Here is a 22189-nt window from a genome sequence, read left to right on the forward strand (position 1 = left end):
TCTCTTCTAAAAGCTAAATTCAAGAAGTTTTAATGTCATTATTAGACAATTACATAATGTAGCTTCTTTTCTAATCAATCATATTCCAAATTGATTGGCAAACTCCAATCAATTTTCCAGCAGTATGTGGCTGGCAAATGATACAGCTTGATTTTCCTACAATTTTGGATAGAGAAGTAAATGTATGGTAAATAACCTTAATTGAATTATGACTCATTTCATGCTTATTTCAGCTATGTAAGAGTTCTAGTACCAACTTATTTAAAGCTGTTCCCATTTAAACCATTTAAAACCATAAAACTTTAAAAAAATAACCAGTATTTATGTTAAATGGCTAAAAATAATTTTTCAAAATATAGTTCTTCTATGGTACACAATTATTTCCTCTAAGTTCTACAGATACTTTTAGTTCATTATAATGGAGCTAAAAACAAGAGCAGTGACACTATCAAGCTAGGAAAGGATGTCGCTTACTATGCTCTGTCACCAAACCACTGTTTGCCAAATGCTAAAGTGCTTTTGAACAAAACCATTCACTATACATGAAAATCATCATGGTCTTAATCATTTACATTTTGGTTTTTGCATAATCATGAGCCAAGCAAATACAATGGTATAGTGTTAGAATGGTTTCCAATAATATCTTAGTACAATTAGGGAAAAAGTTAGGTTCATTATCAAATATTAACACTTGTCATGAATGTTAATTTGAGGCACTTTTCCTTTTATCAGCAGAAAAAAAAAGAAACATTCCTTTTACTCATTCTTCAGGTGTAGGGAACTGGACAAGGTATATCGCTGCCCTTCTGGATTGTGTTAATCCTACAGTGGTTTTTAGGATTAAGAAGTGAGATCAGGAGAAGAAAAAACAGTTAAGTCTGTAAAACTAGAGGGAAACTGGAGTCATTTAAGCAACAAGAAGTATTTTATAATTTCTCTTGAGAAGTCCAGACATGGATAGGTAGACTCTAGCCTAAATTTCATTTTATAAAGGTCTGGAAGATACCACCTTTAAGAGCCTTGTAGGCAAACCCAACTCTATTTCATATCAGTGGTACTTTTTTTTTTTTTTTTTTTTTTGAGACAGTCTCACTCTATTGCCCTGGCTAGAGTGCTGTGGCATCAGCCTAGTTCACAGCAACCTCAAACTGGTGGGCTCAAGTGATCCTCCTGCCTCAGCCTCCCGAGTAGCTAGGCCTACAGTCATGAGCCACTATGCCCAGCTAATTGTGTGTGTATATATATATATATATATATATATATATATATATATATATTTTAGTTGTCCAGCTAATTTCTTTTTATATTTTTAGTAGAGACAGGGTCTCGCTCTTCCTCAGGCTGGTCTTGAACTCCTGAGCTCAAACGATCTGCTTGCCTCGGCCTCCCAGAGTGCTAGGATTACAGGTGTGAGCCACTGCGCTCGGCCTCAATGGTACCTTTATAAGCCATGTTGTTTGTAAGGATATGTACAAATCTAAAGAAAAATTTTAAAAATTTTTCTATGATGCCAAAAGGGAAAGAGAACTTTCCCGTGCTTTTTTCTTAAAACACTTCCTTTAGAGAACTTGTCATTGTAAATCCTTTTTCTGTGCTTTTGAGATGTTAATCTTTTAAAAAGCTGAATAAACCTCTTGCCATTTTATACCCCAGAACTATCTCTTTTTGCGGGATCTTGGGGCCATCACTTTGAAATGTGAACATCAAGGAGGAGGGGCCCTATCTCCCCTTCTCTGTGGGAGTTTAGCCTAGGTTTCTGGCTACAAGTAGTAATTTCCTGCTTTTTGTCAAGACACAAGTTTTATGTTTCATTTGGATACAGATAATTAACATGTATGTAAAGGATAATATATGTCTGGCTATCTAAAAGGGTAGGATTTGTCTTTGTAATCTCTTTAGCAGCTTGTCTGTGACGTGCATCACATTTTAATACTTTTTTCTTTTTTGCAAAGATGTGGAAACATTTTAATGCTTATTCAAGAATAAAATGGTTTCTTTCCTGCATTTGTGGAGAGGATTATCTGGGTTGGCAGGAGATTTTATTTTTAATTATATTTTCCCAACATATTTCTGCTACCAGGTGCACTACTAGACTTTATCAGCAATTCTTACAATTACCCAGAAAGATCAGTATTGCTACCTTTGTTTTAACGAGGACTTAAACTGAAAAACAAAGGGAAGGTGCTGTGAGTCAGAGACAGAACTAGGAATGAAGCCAGCAGTTTTAAAGCTAATCCTTAATGAAAAGAAGAAAAGGAAAAACCAAAAAAGAACACACCTGTTCCCTTAAGTAACTTAGTTTGATCGTTCAAGCTAAGTGAAATGGCTTTCCCCTAGGATTCAGTGCAAAGCAATGCCTCATTCTCTTCAGGGGCAGTTATCTGTGGATCATAATCTTGTAATCCTGCTGCTTGGACAAATTCGGGGAAGGTCAAGGAGTCAGATTTTATGCCAGTACGACCTTTTTGCTCTAAGAATAAGCCAATAGTATCCCTATAGGGAAGTGTGATGCTGCGATTGAATAATGGCTCTTCGATTCCCAGTAGCTCCCGAGTGTGCCGAGAAATAACCTGAAATGCAAGGATAATTTTTTAATGGGACTAACCTGAAAACACAATTAAAGAAGTTTTATTTAGTTTCCTAGGCCTCTTGAATGCTAACCCTTTAAGTTATTTCTATGGGAAAATAAAATAATGAAATAAATCCACAGACTTACTAGCCTGGCCTTAACAAAAACCAAGTTCTTTTTTTTTTTTTTCCCCCAAGAGACAGGGTCTCCCTATATCACCCAGGCTGGAGTACAATGGCATGCTCATAGCTCACTGTAACCTTCAACTCCTGGGCTCAGGTGAGCCTCCTGGCTTAGCCCCCCAAGTAGATGGGACTATAGGCACATGCTGCCACACTCTGCTAATTAAAAAAATTTCTTTTTGTAGAGAAAATTTCCTTTTGTCTCACTATATTGCCCAGGCTATTCTTGAACTCCTACTCCCAAAGTGCTGGAATTACAGGTATGAGGCACCACGTCTGGCTAAAACCAAGTTCTTAAGAAAAACATCACATCATTTATTATCCCTTTTAAAGTTCTATTTAAAGATGTTTCCAGGCCTTGTATCAGATGGCCACAATGGGATCATTGTTTTTTGCCAAGCAATTTGACCAACCACAAGAGCAGATAATGTGTTCAGATTAGGAGCCATGACTATCCCTTGGAAGATCAATAAATAACTTGTCTATAAGGGCTTAGTGAATTTGCATTTAAGAAAAAAAATCATTACACAAATAGTTACCTGATTTTTTTAAACGAAAAAATAGATCTCAAACACTAAAAAGCAGACATTAAAGTTCCAGATGCTGTATTAGTACTGATATATCCTTTTTCTTTTTTTCATTTTTATTTTTTTTGGAGACAGAGTCTCACTTTGTTGCCTGGGCTAGAGTGAGTGCCGTGGCATCAGCCTAGCTCACAGCAACCTCAAATTCCTGGGTTCAAATGATCCTCCTGCCTCAGCCTCCCAAGTAGCTGGGACTACAGGCTCGAGCCACGATGCCCAGCTAATTTTTTGTTTCTATTTTTAGTTGACTAGCTAATTTTTTTGTTCTCTATTTTTAGTAGAGATGGGGTCTCACTCTTGCTCAGCTGGTCTTGAACTCCTGACCTCAAGCAATCCTGCCTCGTCCTCTTGGAGAGCTAGGATTATAGGTGTGAGCCACTGTGCCCAGCCTCCTTTTAAAATATATTTTGCCACAATTTTCAGTGTCTCCAAAACAAAATTTGTACTCATTGAGCACCATGCCACTTCATATCCTAGATTAACTTGTGACTGCTTTTTAAAATTCTAGTTTTAATCATAGGTCAGTTATAACACTGCCATTTGAGTTTATATCCTGCATCTGGATGAAAATGTAGTTCATGAAATTGCTGCTAGACCACAACCAAAGGGGTATTTGGAATGGATTTTTTGAAAAATATAAAGCTATGGGTCTTTAAATTCATGCCACAGACAATTCTAAACCTGATGTAAAATGCCCATTAGCAATGAATTTTACATAGGCACGATATCTTTCTTCTTAAACCTTACTTTAACTAGTTTTGTTTAGACTCTAGAGATGGTTTATGGATAAAAGACAGAGAGTCTACATAGTAGCTTGGCATTCCCAGTGAAAATTCTATTTTTTTTTTATTCTTTTTTAAGAGCCAGGGTCTCCCTCTGTAGCCCAGACTGCAGAGCAATAGCTATTCACAGGCACAATTATAGCGTACTACAGCCTGGAATTCCTGGGCTCAAGTGATTCCCCTGGCTCAGCCTCCTGAGTAGCCCAGTGAGCATTCTAATTGAGGTCTATAGCAATTGGGGTTTCTAAGAATTGAGATCCAAATTACTATAAGTGGCTCTTAAGAGTTCTTATTTGTGATTGATGCTGCTACATTGAGCACCTTGTTTGGTACCTCACTCTGATTCTCCTTTAGTATATGTGCTGCTGAAGCAAGCACCCTGATTATTTAGAATGCCCTAAGATATTTCACAAATTCCCTGATGTTTACAGATGGAGTCCCAGGAAGTAAGTGGCAGTCATATACACATTCACTTTTTTTTTTTTTTTTTGAGAAGAGTCTTGCTCTGTTGCCAGGCTAGAGTGCACTGGCATCATCATAGCTCACTGCAACTTCAAACTCCTGAGCTTGAGCAATCCCTCTGCCTTAGCCTCCCAAGTAGCTGGGACTGCAGGCGTGCACCACCACACCCAGCTAATTTTTCTATTTTTTGTAGAGATGAGGTCTTGCTCTTGCTCAGACTGGTCTTGAACTCTTAGCCTCAAGTGATTCTTCTGCCTCAATCTCCCAAAGTACTATGATTACAGGCATGAGCCACTGCACCCAGCCTCACATTTACTATTAACAAAAAGAGCTATGTGCCCACTGTGGGCCACAAGTCTAGTACTGTTTAGTACAATATTCCTATGCAGAAATTAAGTGTTCCTGACACATTCATGTGTTTTTGAGAAGCTTTTTGTTTGTTTTTGGAAGAGAATGTACATGTAATCTACTGATATTCCTTTTCATGGGCTATAACAGCAAATGGTATGGGTTTCTTAATAAAAACATTAGTTTCTTAAAAAAATAGAAATTAAAAGTGTTATAAAACTATTGATTACATGTAGAAGAGTTACACTAAAATCAAGAAATAAAATCTAACCATCCTCTTCTAATTCATTGATTCTTAAAAGTATGTCTGTGGTTCATCAATGAAACCAGAGGGTTCTCTCATAGGCCATAAATTGATCTAAAACTGCAAGTACCTTCTTTGGTTCTGATGAACAAATAACAAGCAATAGAATATTTCTGCCTAAGACTTAGAGCAACTTACTAGTAAGTTACCTGAGTTAGTAAGGATTATTAGAAATAGGTATTCTTGAAGATTACTGGAGTTTTCTAAGGATTCTTAATTCCACATTCTAGGATGGTGGTCCATACTCAATGTACTCAATGTGCAGAACACCTTCTGCACATATTCTCAAGCAGTTATTTATAATGCCTATGGTTTTCAAGAAGACTCTATTACTACATCATTATCATCTCTTGTGTGGATCATGGTTTTCAAAGGCTGCTGTTCTTCCTTTAATTGTAAACTATTGATGGTTTTGCTTCATCATTACCAATTTATTGTGTACTCTTTAATTACCTTGTAGTACATGGCTATGTACATTTGTATAATTGGAGCCTATACTTTAAACCTAAAGACATAACTATTGTGGTTCAAATATGAATCATCTCTACCATCATTATTAAAGCAGATATATAGTCTACTGAAAATCTGCTTGTTGATTCATGTAACAGCATGCATTAATCTTAAATGCCTTTTGCTAAGGGAAAGAAGCCAGTCTTAAAGGCTACATATTACTTGATTCTATTTATGTGATATTTTAGAAAAGGCAGACTATAGGGAAAAAAGGTAGATGAGTGATTGGTAGGCATTGGGGTGAAGGGATGAGCTAACTACAAAGGGGACACAGAGGATGATAGAATTGTTCTGTATAGTTATCTTGTGGTGGCTACATGACACTATGCATTTGTCAGAACCCACAGAACTGCATACTACAAAGAGTGATTTTATAGTATGCAAACTTTTAAAAAGCCAGGATATTGAGGGAACCCAGGATGGAATATAGGCTGTGGACAAATGAAACTAATTGTATTATAAAGTAAGATGTCTCACTGAATGGGGTAGAGAAGAAAGGAGCTGACTTAAATAACTTTAAATAACTTTGGAAAATGGTGCTTTGTCTAGATACTGTGAGGCTAAAGACAAAAAACTACACAAAAATTGAACTGTATTTGATAAATTTGTTTCTCACAGGGTTATAAAAATTTATAGATAAGGAGAGCCAAGTTTCTCACTGACAGAAAAAGAAGCTATAAATAAGCAAAGGGGCTTAAGGGTAGAAAGGATGGGAAGACTAGAGTGGACTATGTGATGTTGGACTAGAATCAGAGATACCAATGTGAACTCACGCTTATTTTAATACAGGTATATATACAGATATATAAATAGATAAATGCATAAATAAGATAATTGTGTCCACATTTAATTAGTATATATACATATATTTCCTAGATCTTTCTGCTAAGAGTGCCTAGAAGCAGTGACACTCCAGTAGCAACAAGCACAACTAGTGCCCACACCTTGGTTTCTAAATGCCATTCTCTGATAAAAGCAACTAGGGCTCCTTGGAGACATGGTTAATTTTAGGGCTTCAGCAAGAAAAAAGTGAGCCTGAAGCAACTTTTAGTGCCAGAAAGTAAGGAGATGCTAAAAAAAATACACAAAAAACAAAAAACATTTCAAAAGGATAGAGGAGCCAATTTATTAATAAAAGAGCTCTCAACAGTGAAGGATAGAATGATTTGGGCAACAAAATAAATAATAGTATTGGATTATAACCCAAAGAATAAATATCTGTAAGTCCATACTAATATAAATGACTGAATAGATTTTAAAAAATGGGGAAGAAGGGACAATTAAATGTAGAAAAGTTCCTTACAGAAAAGCTCCTATTAAACATAGAAGGAATGAGGGAAACATAAGATGAATAGTAAAATGAGCGGGCAAAACTCCAAGGAGAAACAAGATGCTTGCATAGCTTCAAACTATTAATATCTTCCCTAATATATTTTTCACTATGGGTTCATACACTCTTTGATATTCTTCCCTTTGGGAGGTGAAGTTTACTTCCTCTTCTCCTTAAATTTGAGATGGACTTAGTAACTCACTTCTAATGAGCAAAATATAAAAAGGGAAACATAATAACTTTATAGTGAAGAAAGTTGGCAGACAGAATCCTCTGATATGATCAGATGAGAAGGGCTCATCACCTCTGATAGTCTCTCCCTAAATCTGTAACTTTTGTCTAATCATGGGACACAGCAGACAAACTAAAATTGAGGGAAATCTACAACACACCTGATCTCTACTCTTCAAAAGTGTCAAGGTCATGAAAGACAAAGAGATCGAGAAACTATGACATATTGCAGGAGACAAGGGAAACATAACAGCTAAGTACAACGTGGTATCCCAGATTAGATCCTGTAACAAAAAATCACCCATCAGTAAAAAAACTGCAGAAATATGCATAAACGTAGTTTAACAATACTATACTATACCAACATTAATTTCTTAGTTTTGATAAGTGTACTATTATTGCATAACATTAGGGGCAGCTGGGTGAAAAGTACACCAGAACACTCTGTACTATCTTTGCAACTCTTCTGTAAAACTGAAATCATTTGCAAATTAAAAGTTTTAAAAAAAAGAAAAATATTTTTGTCTAGTGATACTTAATTGCTGACAGGTCATCATGATTCTGTGCTATTTAATTTGTTTGCAACAAGACAAAGGTAGTAAAATTGCTGAAATATTATAGTGTTTAAGGCTATACTTTATAATATAAAATGATGCATGCAAATGGAATAAACAACTCATTATGTTCTCCAAATATTTATCACAACGTTCTTTTGTTCATTTGATGAAGTAAATAGTTAAAAATATTTTGAGAATTATGTTCTAAGAGAAAAAGATGAAGCAAATATAATGCTATCTTGTCTAGCTTGTCTTTATAATAAATAAGATCAACTTTCTGTTCCCTAATGTATCACTACAACTGGAAAAGACAGGTCAGTGGTTTTAAGAGCTTCTTTGGCTGGTGGAAAGGAGAATTAGTGCTTCTTTCCTCCTATACTCCTCATCACTCTCACACAAGTATTTAGCTTTTCTCTGGTCTTCCTAGTATGTTGCACTAAGAGGAAAGGTTATTTCTGCAGGTGAAGCATGAGTAATTCCAAAATTAAGGAAGTAAAAGAAAGCTTTGAAGATAATAGAAATTGACCATAAATTAACTGCAAGACTTCTAAAGGGAGTGCACAGTGGAAATGTGGTTCAAATTCTTAGCAACATGTCCAGAATTCTGTACTCTCAAGCAACTTCTTCCCATTCTCCCAAAGTCCATAAAAGATAACATGGGAGATATAGCATGAAACAGATAACTATGCTGTTTAAGTGTTGTTATGGGATAAATTGTGGGTGTACTAGGTGCTATAATTACAATGGAGAGATTAAAAATGCTTCCTATATCAGTAAGGAAGCTAACTATAGCATATTTAAGTTCATGTATGATTTCTAAGAAGTTACCTCTGTCTTAGAGTATAATTAGCTTTTTTATGTGGACCTAAGTATCAAGCAAAAGTTATCTAACATACCGTTGAATGTCTTGATCTTTCTGTTATTCTCATGACCTCAAGAAATGGCCAAATTTGTCTAGTGACTTTGATAAGTATTCCAAAATTTGCTTATTCAAACTTCTCAGGATATAAGATTGAGCACTGGGTTCATCATTTACTCTTAAGGATTTCAGAAGATTTTTAAGACCTCTCATTTCATGCAAGACCAGAAAAAGCATAACTGGAATCTTTATTATTGCATGTTTTGGAATTAGATGTCAAGGGAGCAAAATGAATTGGCAGATTCTGAAAAATGCTTTCTCATGATAAAAAGCAGAAATTCTTGGTACTTTTTCAGAAATGTTTCAGGAATTTGGATTACAGGCTACTATTTTGCTAGCTCTGTTCCTTATTTTGATTTAGAAAATTCAGTACACCCATAAATATAAGTAAATATTAGAGCTCATAAACACAGCTGTATTATCTTTGAACATAAAAAGAATGAGATATTTATCTGGAAGTACTTGGTAGCTAAATGAAGGCCCAGTTGGAAATACCAATATATAGTAAGTGGTCCTTTCCATATAATGTACATAGAAGTTTACAGTTACAAAAAGTTCATTGAGAGAGGCAATATAGTGTAGTGGTTTAAACAGAACATGGTTTGGGAAGTCACACAAAATGGATTTGAATCCTGGTTCTTAAACTTATTATCTGAATGATCAGTAGCTTCATCTTTTTGGGCCTCAGTTTTCTCTTCTGTAAATGGGAACTAAGTAAAGTAATATATGCACAGTGCCCAACAAAGGAAGCACCCAGCAAAGGATAGCCATTAGCAGAATTCAAGAGTTACGACTATGTGTTTAATAATTTAAAGAATTTCCTTAGATGAGAGTGGTGGCAAGCACCTGTAGTCTTAGCTGAGGCTGAGGTGGGAAGATAGCTTGAGCCTAGGAGTTTGAGGCTATAGTAAGCTGTGGTCATGTCATTGCACTCCAGTCTGGGTGACTAGAATAGACCCTATCTTTAATATATATATGTATATTTTATTTATTTTTTTGAGACAGAGTCTCACTTTGTTGCCCAGGCTAGAGTGAGTGCCGTGGCGTCAGCCTAGCTCACAACATCCTCAAACTCCTGGGCTCAAGCAATCCTACTGCCTCAGCCTCCCTAATAGCTGGGATTACAGGCATGTGCCACCATGCCCGGCTAATTTTTTCTATATATATTAGTTGGCCAATTAATTTCTCTTTTTTTTTTTGTTGCCCAGGCTAGAGTGAGTGCCGTGGTATCAGCCTAGCTCACAGCAACCTCAAACTCCTGGGCTCAAGTAATTCTTCTGCCTCAGCCTCCCAAGTAGCTGGAACTACAGGCATGTGCCACCATGCCCAGCTAATTTTTTCTATATATATTCGTTGGGCAATTAATATCTTTCTATTTATAGTAGAGACGGGGTCTCGCTCTTGCTCAGGCTGGTTCTGAACTCCTGACCTCGAGCAATCTGCCCGCCTCGGCCTCCCAGAGAGCTAGGATTACAGGCATGAGCCACCATGCCTGGCCTATATATATATATTTTAAAGAATTCCTTATATATTGTTGCCAGTAAAAGGACTTGGATATTAACAAGTATAGTTTTCTTATTTTCTAAACCATATGACTTAGGGAATTATAAGGTTCTAACGCGTGATGAAGAGTCACCCAGGGAACAGATTCCAGGGTCTACCCTAGCCCTAAAGAACCAAAATCTCTGGAGGATGGAGCCTAGGAATCTATCTTTAAAAAAGAAATCTGATCTGATTCTAAAGACTATCCCAGTTTGGGGACCACTGAGGTAGAACATCTATGGGCATGACTGCACTGAGTGAAATCACTGTTATGTTGGTGTGGTGTGTTAAAGGAAAGGTTACAAATGAGATCATGTATGTGACACTTTGTAAATTGCAAAACACTGCAAATGGAGAGTACTGTTATATAAAGGTATGTAATCATGAACTGTTGGTGCTGGAGGGATTTTAGGAAATCAAGGCCCAGAGAGGTTAATGTAACTTCCTTCCTTCCTTCCTTCCTTCCTTCCTTCCTTCCTTCCTTCCTTCCTTCCTTCCTTCCTCCCTTCCTCCCTTCCTCCCTTCCTCCCTTCCTCCCTTTCTCCCTTTCTCTCTCTCTCTCTCTCTCTCTTTTCTCTCTTTCTCTTTCTCTCTTTCTCTCTCTCTCTCTCTTTCTCTCTCTCTCTCTCTTTCTCTCTCTCTCTCTCTTTCTCTCTCTCTCTTTCTTTCTCTCTCTCTTTCTTTCTTTCTCTCTCTCTCTTTCTTTCTCTCTCTCTCTCTCTTTCTCTCTCTCTCTCTCTCTCCTTCCTTCCTTCCTTCCTTCCTTCCTTCCTTCCTTCCTTCCTTCCTTCCTTCCTTCCTTCCTTCCTTCCTTCCTTCCTTCCTTCCTTCCTTCCTTCCTTCCTTTCTTTTTTGAGACAGAATCTCACTTTGTTGCTCAGGCTAGAGTGAGTGCCGTGGCGTCAGCCTAGCTCACACCAACCTCAGTCTCTTGGGCTCAAGCGATCCTACTGCCTCAGCCTCCTGAGTAGCTGGGACTACAGGCATGCGCCACCATGCCCGGCTAATTTTTTGTATATATATATTTTTAGTTGGTCAATTAGTTTCTTTCTATTTTTAGTAGAGGTGGGGTCTTGCTCAGGCTGGTTTCAAACTCCTGACCTTGAGCAATCCACCCGCCTCGGCCTCCCAGAGTGCTAGGATTACAGGTGTGAGCCACCACGCCCAGCCTAATGTAACTTATTTCAAAGTTAGGCAGCAAAGCAAGCAAAATACATATGGTATTACATAAGTGCCAAATGGATGTTAGAGGCATAATGTGTTATGAGAGCTTGGGAGGAGGAGTTACTATGGGCTAAGAAGGTCAGGAAAGACTTCTTGAAGAGATGAGAATGAGGAGTTGGTTCTGCAGGATTAGGATTCCTATTAGTAATACAGGGGATGGAGAAACTGAGCAAAGATGCAGAGGGAGGAAAGCACCAGACAGGTCTGCAAGGGTGTGAGCTGGAGTACAAGATTCACGTAGAGGAGTGCTAGGCAAAGACCTCACAGAGGGCTTGAATCCTAAACTAAGGAGCTGAGACTATCTTGAGAGCGGAAGGGATCTAAAGAAGGTTTCTGAAGAGTACATAAGTAGCTACAATGTGAGACCCTAAGAGTAGGGCCCTTGAATCCACAGGGCCCACGGAAAAAGACTAAAAGCAGGAGGCCATAGCAGTGTTCTAGGTATGAAGCCATACAGGTCTCAGAGAAAACCAAATGGCTTAGGTACCACATTAGGGATTGGATAGTTCTTGGGATCTCTGTGGGGCTCAAAGAAGAGAGAGGCTCACCACTGTGAGCCTGGGTGACTGGAAGTATGATGACACTATTGACAGGAATGGGAGGCCAGGCTGGAAGCAAAGGAGGTTGGTTTGAGATCGTTGGTAGCATTGTTACAGTGCTCTGTAGGGAAACTTTGGATACAACTCACCTTCATGTCCTCAAAATCTGTTATCCCTATCTGAGGGAGGTTTGAGCAGTTTACGTAGATGAGTTTTCGGCCACTGATGAAGTTTTCAGTAAAACACTCCTGTCAGTACAACATGAACATCACTCAAAAAATGTACTGCAAGTAGAAGAAAAGAAGAAAGGGAGAGAAGGAAAGAGGGAGGGAGGGAGGGAGGGAAGAAATCCTGTTTGTCTCTGGTTCTATACTATTAAATAAAAAAATATATTTTCTATCCTAATGATACATTTGTTTTCCATCTAAGCTCTTAATTAAATTTCACACTGCTCCTTAAATTTTTTTTTTTGGCATACTACAATCAGTACTTCTTTATGTCTCAAGTACATTTCTTTGTCACTCAGGTGGGAATGCAGTGGTGTGATCATAGCTCACTGCAATCTCCAACTCCTAGGCTTAGTAGCCATCCTCCTGCCTCAGCCTCCTGAATTGCTAGGCCTGCAGGTGCACACTACCACACTTGGCTAATTTTTTCTTTTTTAATTTGTAGAGAAAGGGTCTTGCTTTTGCCCAGTCTGGTCTTGAACTCCTGGCTTCAAGCGATCCTCCCGCCTTGGCCTCCCAAAGTGCCAGGATTACAAGCTTGAGCCACCATGTCTGTCCTCCATTATATTTTTAAGTACAGGGAGCATAAAAGGTTTCAGATCTTGTGTTGTTTTGTGGTAGACTAAAACACAGTTTGCATCAGTGAAATAAGATCCTTATACTATCTTTTAAATAAAATAGTTTTTGGTTAGTTGGCTAACTTAATACGTGTAAGTGCTCATGATACATATGATATATTTGGGGCAGACAATCAATAGTATAATTTCAAGCTATGGGAGCTGCCACTAAAACAAATTGACAAAATACCAAAAAGTCTACCTTGGACAAAATCTACTTAAAAATATGGTTTTCTATGAAATGAGGCCCACATAAACTTCTTGATCTTTACTCAACGATTTTAGAGAATGGTAATCTCTGGGATGAAGAGAAAAAACAAATAAATTTGACCCCCCCTTCCTCTCCCAAAACATAAATATATATCAAGGATAAAATTAAAATCCAAGTTAACGCTACACAATCCAGGACTTCTCTATACTCCTTCTAGTGAAGAAGAGGCAAGAGCTCAAGTCAGATTTCAGGGAATAAGAGGTAGAAAGATGACAGCATGTGATTTCAAAAAATGTTAGCTTTGTATACCTTGTACTGAGGGAAGCCTAGTTGGCTAATCCACTCTGCAACTTTCTCTGAGTCCCAATCAAGATGTTCAAATTTAAACTCAGTCGTTGTTTTTGGCTGGGTTTCATTATCTTCAGGTACCAGTTCTTTTGACTCTTGGGACAAATTTGAAACTTTTTTTTCACTTAAGAGCTCTCTTAATTCTGTCTGGGACTCTGATGGATTCACGTTCAAGTATTCTTTACTGATTTCTTTAAGCAGTTTTTGGAGCTCTTGAGAAAACTCATATTCTGTACTAATTGATTCTGTTTCATCATCTCTGAGAGATCCTAACACATAATAGTCTTTTTTGACTTCTTCAGTTTCTCTTAGTGGCAACTTTCCTGTTTCATGCTTGGGGTGCTGTAGCTCATACTTGTCTATAGAAGACTCAGATTTGACTGGTTCTGGCCTGTCTTCCTTGGGAAATTCTACATGTGTCTTTCTTGGTTTGGCTTCATCTGGTAACTGCATATTTTTCTCCTCAGTTGGCTTTGATTGTGTCTCCTCTTGAGCCTCTGGTTTGATCTCTTGTGGTAGCATTAGACTAGTCTCTGGAGGCTCTGGAATTTTTTCTTCACTTGACTTTCTTCTTCTCTCCTCTGGAACTTCTGGCTCGGTCTTTTCTGATTGCTTTAGACTTGTTTCCTCAATTGGTTTTCTTGATTCTTCCTCAGGAAACTCTTCCTGTAGTGGCTCTGGAAATTTCTCATCAGTAGACTTTCTTGGTTTGTGGTCTGGAAACTCTAGTTTAGTCTGCTCAGGTAGCTCTGTCCCTTCCTCCTCACTTAACTGTTTTTTCATCTCTGGAATCTCTGGTTTAGTCTCTTCTGGAGACTCTAGACCTTCCTCCTCAGTAGACTGTCTTGGTTCCTGCTCTTGGAACTCTGGTTTATCCTGCTCAGGTGGCTCTGTCCCCTTCTCCTCACTTGACTGTCTTTTCATCTCTGGAATCTCTGGCTTAGTCTCTTCTGGAGGCTCTAGACCTGCCTCCTCAGTAGACTGTCTTGGTTCCTGCTCTTGGAACTCTGGTTTAGCCTGCTCAGGTAGCTCTGGCCCCTTCTCCTCACTTGACTCTCTTTGTGTCTCCTCTGGTATCTCCTCTGGTTTGGTCATCTTTGGTGGCTGTAGACCTGTCTCTTGATATTGCTCTCTAAGAGATTCCTCTGAAAGCTCCGGTTCTGTTTCCTTTAGAAACCCTAAACCTGTCTCACTGATTGTGGACTTTGAAATGGTTTCCATTGGCAGGGCTGTATCTGTTTCCACAGCTGAGTCTTGAAGTGCGTCCTCTGTAACGTTTGGTTTAGCCTCCCCTGGTGGCTCTAGGTCTGACTCCTCACCCTTTTCATCCACAGGGACCTCCAAATTTTTGAAAAGCTCTGTCTCTCTGGTTATCTCCCACTTTACCTCTTGGGGAATCCCTGGTTCAGTTTCGCTGGATAGGTCTACCTCGGACTTCTTGGGACTTTCTCCCTTGGATGTCTTACTGGGTTTTAGCTGCACATTCTTATCATTCTCTGGCTCCCCCTCTTTTAAGTCCTCTTCCTCGGTGTCTGGCTGTGGCTCTTGGTCAATCTCTGCGGGTGGTTCCGGGCCTGCCTCTGCCAAGGTGTTCGGGTCGACATTTTCATACAATTTACGAAGTTCAGGCGGTTCAGGTCTCTTAGGCTCAGGCCATTCATCTTCATCCGGGCCGGAATCATAATCCTCGGGGACTTCAGCCATTTGCAGCTTAGCGGGAGCGCCCAGGCATCCTAGCAACCCCAACTTCCGATAGCGTCTCTATGGCTACCACGATTTCCGGCAGTGTCTTCCTGACCCTTCCCCAGGTTTTGTTTGTTCTTTCGACTCTGACTTTAAAAATCGGCGATCAAAAGCACGCAGTCACCCTCCGGGCATCCGCGTCACCAGCCTCGGCTGCCCAGAGCTCCTGCGGCCGCCCGGGGCAGGCGCTCTCTTCCCGCGCCGCAGCGCCGCTCCTTCCGGCTGGCGGGCTCCCTCGGCTACTCTACGCGCGCCGTGGCCGCGTTCGCCCGGCCTTCGGCTGTTTCCGGAGCTACTCGCGGCTGACGGCGGAGACGCTCCCGGCGCGGGCTGCAGATGTCGGACCCGCAGGCGGCTGAGGGGCAGGGCTTCTGGAGCCCGGCAGCCCGCCGAGGGTCGGCGAGCGGCGCCGGGGACGGCCTGGGAGTGGAGGGGAGCCAGGCGGCCGCCTCAGGTACGCAAGACCCGGGCCCTGGCGGGTGGGTGCCGCCCGGCCTCAGGGCCGCGCACCTCGGCGCGAGCCTCCGCCGCGCTCCTACGCGGAGCAGACCCACCTCCGCAGCCCCTTTGAGCCTGGGACCCCGCTCTCCCTGGGGAACGACCCCTGTCCTCGCCGCTGCCACCACCCGGGCCCTGGGCTGCGCTCGAGGTTATTTTCTACTCCTGTTTCAAAATGCCTTGGTTCCTGCCCGACTTCCTTTCTCAGATCAGCCAGATGGTAGTGACAGGGTTGCTCTGCCCCTGGCACTTCTTCAGCTTCAGCCTAGGTTCGAATCCCAACTCCTTCTGCCGATGACATCTAGATAGCCGACCCGAACCTCCGCCCCCTGCTTCAAGGCTCCTCACCTGGTCCCCACCTCTGTCCCCTGCCCCAGCCTTCCCACGCGCCTCTCTGCCCCATCTGGGCTGGCAGCCTTGCCGCCCTCTGTCAGGAACCCACTTCGCCCTAGCCTCCCTGCACGTACGCCCCCTCGCCTCGCCGCCATCCTCTCCGTCTCCTAGAGTGGGAGAGATGAAAAGCAGAGTTGGAATAGGTAGGCTCTGGGGTCTTTTGATGGAACATAGTGGCCAAAGCAAAGGCAGGAAATAGGAATTTTGGTGACCTTCCGTATTCTCCAAGAGACCCTCATCCTCTTGTTCATGACGATGTCTCCATGTCTACTACAAAAGTTGCTCCATGTGGTTTATTTCAATGTCCTAAGACAAAAGAGTCCATGTATCACACTTTTATCTTTCAGCCTCCTTATGGGCACCACACACAATGCAACTAAAAGGACGCTGTTTTGAAATACAAAAAGGTAGAGGGGAGAGAACTGGTTTCATTAAGTAGCAAATATATATGAATTTTCTAGGTCTGAAGTTAAAATAGACACCTTAAAGTAAAATGGTTGAGGCACTACTGTGGAGCCAGGGTGCCTGGATTGGAGTCTGAATCCTTAGGCAAAGCACTTGACTTCTGTGTCTGTTTCCTCATCTGTAAAGTGTGATGATTCCTGCCTCACAGGATTCTTGGGAGGATTCCTTGAGCCACTATGTCCAAGGCATTTGGTGTGTAGCCCATAGCACACACTATACTTGTGTTACCTATTAATATTATGGGAATAAGGTCCCTGCTGAACTCCCTGTGGTATGACAGCAAGTGTCCCTAGATGTAACTCTTCCAGCATGGTAGCTTTTCCGTTTTCCTACTTCTATGCCAAATATCTCCCCTCTTACAGTGCTGCTTCACTCTCACACACGTATGTGAATCACCCAGCTCTTTCCCATGACTAAATCTTCTCTTTAAAACATCTAACAATTTTTGCCTTTTTTTTTCTTTCTTTCTGGGACTTTAATTTTTTGCCTTTTAAAATGAATTCTGTTATGTTTTGTATTAAATTCAAAATTGTTGGCATGCATTTAAAATTATAACTGTAGAAATACTAAACATAATTTCTGAAAGATGAAGCAAATAAACACTCAGAAAGGTGTATAAATAAGTCTCATAAATACCAGTCACCTGTGTGTGCCGGTGTGTATAAATTCAGCATGTTTTTTACTTCCCTTTTAGGTCCTCACGTGTTTATGGCAAACAAATCCAAGCATTTTAGATGGAAAAGTCTTAAGAGAACTCTAGGAATATATTGGAAGATAGTGGGTTTGTCTCTTGAGTATGGTTCTTTTTTTCCCTCCTGACATCTAAGTGGTTCCTACATTCACTTCTTCCTCCCAGGACTTTGGTAGAAATGCTTATGGTTACTTTCCTTCCTCTTGTCCTCAGAAAGCAGGGTGAATAGTTTCCTTTTATGTAGTGTAAAGGGTTGTTATTGTAGCCCAGAGCAAGCTCTTCCGTTTGTTGGTAATAAAATAATAGTAATGACAGCCTACATATATTGAATGCTTACTTTGTGCCAGACTGTGGAAAAAGATTTACTTGTATTCTCTAATTTAATCCTGTCAATCATTTTCTTCCCACTTTACAGAGGAACAAGCTACAGCTGAGAGAGGTCAATTTGTCCAAGTTAGAGGGAATTTTTACAAATGTCTATATGAAATTGTCACCTTATTATGATGAAGCTTATAATTGTTTTTATTCGCCACTAATCAAGAATTGGTAATCGAGGACAGGTTATGGTCTTTTGTCCTCGTGGTGTTTTCAGTTTGGTGAGGTGAGAGTTCAACAGGGAAAAAAAAATAACAATTCAAAATATTATGTAATTGTCTGTCTTTTAGTACAGTTCTTTATGTACTTATCCTCTAAGAAACCTGCTTGAAGATAGGAACAGAATCTATCTTGCCTATTTATCTAGAGCCCTTGATGTTGTGTCTTAGAGGTTCGGCAAATATTTGCTGAGTTTGATGGTGAGAGAATGTCTCAAGGAAAAGATTTGGAGGAGGATCCAATGAATGTGAAGAATTAGGGTTGAGATAACCAAGAGTGTTCCTTGGGTTAGGGCAATGGTTCTCAACCAGGAGTGATTGTGCACCCCTAGGGGACATTTGGCAATGTCTGAAAACATTTTTGGTTGCCACAACTAGGGGCAGCTATTACTGACATCTAGTGATTATGGGCCAGGGATGTTGCTAAACATCCTGCAGTGCACAGCCTAGTCCCCACAGTGAAGAATTATCTGGCTCCAAATGTCAGTAGTGCTGCTTTTGAGAAACCCTGGGTTAGCGTTAAGCTGGATTTCCAAAGCGATGTGGAAATGCTGCATTTGGCTTGGACCAGAGGCTTGGGAGTAAAACCAAAGAAACTGCCTTAAATTGAAAATTTGATTGGATCTTTCTGCTACCTCCCTCTAGAAAATGGTACAATGAGTAAGCAAAAGTGCTCTAAGAAAAAATGAAATTGACAGAGGTTTCTGTCACCTTCTCTTAGAAAACAGCAGTAAAAAATGAGGTTAGATATTCAGTTGTTATTGAATTAAGGGTTTTGGTTTTTCAGTTTACTTTATTCCTTCAAAGCAAGAATTTGTCATTATCCAGAATAAATATAACTCATTTTAAAAAAGTATTCTCTGCAGAGAATACCTTTTGAGGGTTTTCATGTTTGCTCACTGAGTTTTGGTGAAAAGGAAGAAAAGGATCTCACTCTGTCTCCTAGAATCATTGCACAATGCTGCCTTGAACTCCTGGCCTAATGCAATCCTCCCACCTTGGTCTACCAAAGTGCTGGGATTATAGGCGTGAGCCACCTCACTGGGACTGTAATTGTTTTTAATAGTCTTTTATTTGGGGCACCTGGGTTCTTCACTTCCCAAGAGGAGAGAGGGATCATTCTTTATATCATGAAACTCTCTGAGGCATACATGTTGCATCACTAAGGGCAGGTGATTTTTTTTTTTTTCAAGTTTAGAGAGCTTTGGAGACAATAAAGAGCAAAGTCTGTTATGACCCTGAAGTCAGCAGTAGAGCTAGTTTGCTGTGTATGACCCAGAGAGCTATCAATGCGTTTAGATATTGAGGATTGCGAACAGGTCCTCTACATTTGTTCATGGTTCTAAGGTAGGACTTAGAGCAGTGCAAATAAATCTTTTTTGCAATGATGGAAATGTTTCACATCTGTGGCTATTTCAATTTACATGAATTAAAATTTAAAATTTGGTGGCTACTGTATCAGATGGTGCAGAAGAGTAGGAATTCTATGCCAAAGAGCTTTTATGTTTTTTAGTCTTCTATTGTGGTTTTATGTCAACATGTTAAAAATGTATCTGCCTGTGACTGTTTTTTTTTCTTATGGTGGTTGTGTTTTTACAGTGTTCAGATAGCCAATCAGTTATGTCATGATTCAGTCTAGAGTGCAACTAAAGGGGTGTAACCAGAGTGCCCAGTCAGGAGCATGTCCCACTCATAAGGGCTGAGGAGAAATTGGATCACATGGCCACTGGATTTTGTTGAAATGTAAACTCAGCCAATTTGTTTGCGTTTTAAGCCTCTTGAGTCTATATAACCACATAGCCTGCTTTTGGTTCCTCTGCACTGGAATCTAAAAGGCCAGGCTAATTATCTCTTTGCAGCCTGTTTAGTGAGGGGGAAGTCCTCTGAGGTCTGTGCTAAAGAACCTTGACCTGATATTCAAATGCTTTAGAAAAAACCCAGCTTTTTGGTTCTCTTTGTAGAGAAAGTACAAAGCACACAGCAAGTTTGAATACATAGCATGATCAGAATGTCTGAAACCAGACTTTCTAGTAATACAGAAAGAAAGCTCACATTTGAAAAATTGGCAAATAAATTTCTTTAAGTACTTTGTCCAGCAAAAAAAAAAAAAGAATAAAAAACATTGTCAAATATAAAATTAATTATTTTGAAAAAGCTCCCCCCCATCTTTGCTTTAGTGGCCATCAATTAATTATAAACTATTCATAAGCTTCCATTTTTCCTTCTCTGTTCATTGCAAGATTTTGGCCATTCAGGCACTCTGGTATTGATTTTGCTGTGATATGGAATTAACTGTTCCAATATTATTTGGTCACTATTTTTTCTTTTCTTTCTTTCTCTTTTTTTTTTTTCGTTTATTTTAGAGATAGGGTCTCACTCACTCTCTAGCCCAGGCTAGAAGGCAGTGGCAGGATCATAGCTCACTGCAGCTTCAAACTCTTGGCCCCAAGCAATCCTGCCACCTGTGCCTCCCAAAGTGCTGGGATTACAGACATGAGACATTGAACTTGGTCTATTTTTTCTTTAAATTGACATTTAAAAGTTCTGTTTCGCCAAAAAAAAAAAAAAAATATATATATATATATGTTTTGTTTCATTCTAAATCATATCCATAACAATTACTAGTTTGATGTATCAATTTTTCCTAACACATACTAAAATAAATACATATGTATTAAAATAAAAAAACACATTTTCCTACATGCTGTCTAAATTTGTAACACCTGTCCTAGTTTTTCTGGTCTCTTCTAAGAATACTTGCAAAATTGACTTTTATTTGACTGATATAGTAAAAACTATTCTATGGAAAAATTAGCTTTTTCTTCTTTGTGGTGGTTTAAATTTCACTAAATAAATTTAGGAAACCTAAAAAATTTTGTTAATGATTGTTTTCTCTCCCTTTAGAACAGGACTGCATCTTCCATATTTTATACTTCTAGAAATAAACTTATGTTTTTCTCTCTCCTTTTTTTATTTCCTGCCTCTCTGAATCCAATTACAAGTTTGTTTTATCAGTAGTTCTTACATAATTTAGGGCATTCTTTTAAACTTAAAAATCAAAAGCAATATCTTTTTTTCCTGTATGCATTAAGCTGTTAAAATGCTATGAGAAGTATCTCTTAATATATGAAAAATGCTCAACCTAACTCATCATAAGAGAAATGGAAATCAATAACTACACTGGGCAGTTTGCTAATTCAGTATATTGGTAAGGATATGCAGAAACAAATCCTTTCTCCCACATAGTCTAGCAGTTAAAAAAAAAAAAGATCCAGACACTTTCATGCATTGCTGATGGGATTGTAAATTGGTACAGATGCTATGGAGGGCAATTTGTCAATATCCATCAAAGTTACAGTATATGCCCCCATTGACCCTTTCCTTCCAGAAATTTATCCTATAGATTTATTCATACTCCTGTTTAATGACATAGACACAAGGTTATTATAGCATTGTTTACAATGGTATAAGATTAGAAAAAATGTAAATGTCTATCAATAGGGAACTAGATAAATAAATTATGGAATATCCATCCAATGAAATATTAATCAGCTGTAGAAAAGAATGGGGAAGCTTTTCATGTATAGTGATAGAAAGATCTTTGAGATGTAAGTGGAAAAAAACAAAAGTAGGGCCAGGCGCGGTGGGTCACGCCTGTAATCCTAGCACTCTGGGAGGCCGAGGCGGGCAGATTGCTCAAGGTCAGGAGTTCAAAACCAACCTGAGCAAGACCCCGTCTCTACTAAAAATAGAAAGAAATTGATTGGACAACTAAAAATATATATACAAAAAATTAGCTGGGCATGGTGGCGCATGCCTGTAGTCCCAGCTACCTGGGAAGGCTGAGACAGGAGGATCACTTGAGCCCAGGAGTTTGAGGTTGCTGTGAGCTAGGCTGACGCCATGGCACTCACTCTAGCCTGGGCAACAAAGTGAGACTCTGTCTCAAAAAAAAAAAAAACAAAAAACAGAAAAAACAAAAAAACCCCAAAAGTACACAATGGTGTGTCCAGTATGCTCATTATTTGTATAGAAAGAAAGTGAAAAAGATGTACATATGTGTACATATACATGCACACAAACATACCCACTTTTTTAAAAAAATATGCATGACATATCTCTGGAAGACTACACAAAACCTAATAATATTGATTGCTTTTGGAGTTAGGGATTGACATGGGAGGAAGTTTTCATTGTATACTTGTATGCTTTTTGACTTTTGAATAATGTGGATATATTACCAATCAGAAAAAATGCACACACAAGCATGCCATGAAACTCTTTACTGTGTTTATATCCTAAATTAGAACCTTCCTGTAT

General features: G+C 39.4%; 2 protein-coding genes across 4 annotated transcripts in view; one reads left to right on the forward strand and one right to left on the reverse strand.

The window, feature by feature from the left end:
* Nucleotides 1–15379, reverse strand: part of SAMD15 (sterile alpha motif domain containing 15) — a 58347-nt gene extending 42968 nt beyond the window's left edge. The window contains exons 1-3 of one of the 2 annotated variants that reach the window (XM_012742969.2): nt 13448–15379; nt 12233–12331; nt 1307–2570 (exon numbers count right to left, since the gene is read on the reverse strand). In XM_012742969.2, coding sequence (XP_012598423.2) covers nt 2334–2570; nt 12233–12331; nt 13448–15190 — 2079 coding nt within the window. In that variant the 5' untranslated portion in view covers nt 15191–15379 and the 3' untranslated portion in view covers nt 1307–2333. Of the gene's footprint in view, nt 1–1306; nt 2571–12232; nt 12332–13447 lie in introns of those variants that run through there. The other variant, XM_012742977.3, reaches the window with a different exon arrangement.
* Nucleotides 15380–15432: 53 nt separating this feature from the next.
* The window catches only part of TMED8 (transmembrane p24 trafficking protein family member 8), a 34268-nt gene continuing 27511 nt past the window's right edge, over nt 15433–22189 (forward strand). For both annotated transcript variants that reach the window (XR_001148537.3, XM_012743048.3), the window contains exon 1: nt 15433–15683. Coding sequence is in view for 1 of the 2 variants with exons in the window: in XM_012743048.3 (XP_012598502.1) it covers nt 15566–15683 (118 nt within the window). In the remaining variant the exon portion in view is untranslated. The remainder of the gene's footprint in view (nt 15684–22189) is intronic.

Source organism: Microcebus murinus, chromosome 6 (genome assembly GCF_040939455.1).
Source record: "Microcebus murinus isolate Inina chromosome 6, M.murinus_Inina_mat1.0, whole genome shotgun sequence".
Classification (NCBI taxonomy): Eukaryota; Metazoa; Chordata; class Mammalia; order Primates; family Cheirogaleidae; genus Microcebus; species Microcebus murinus.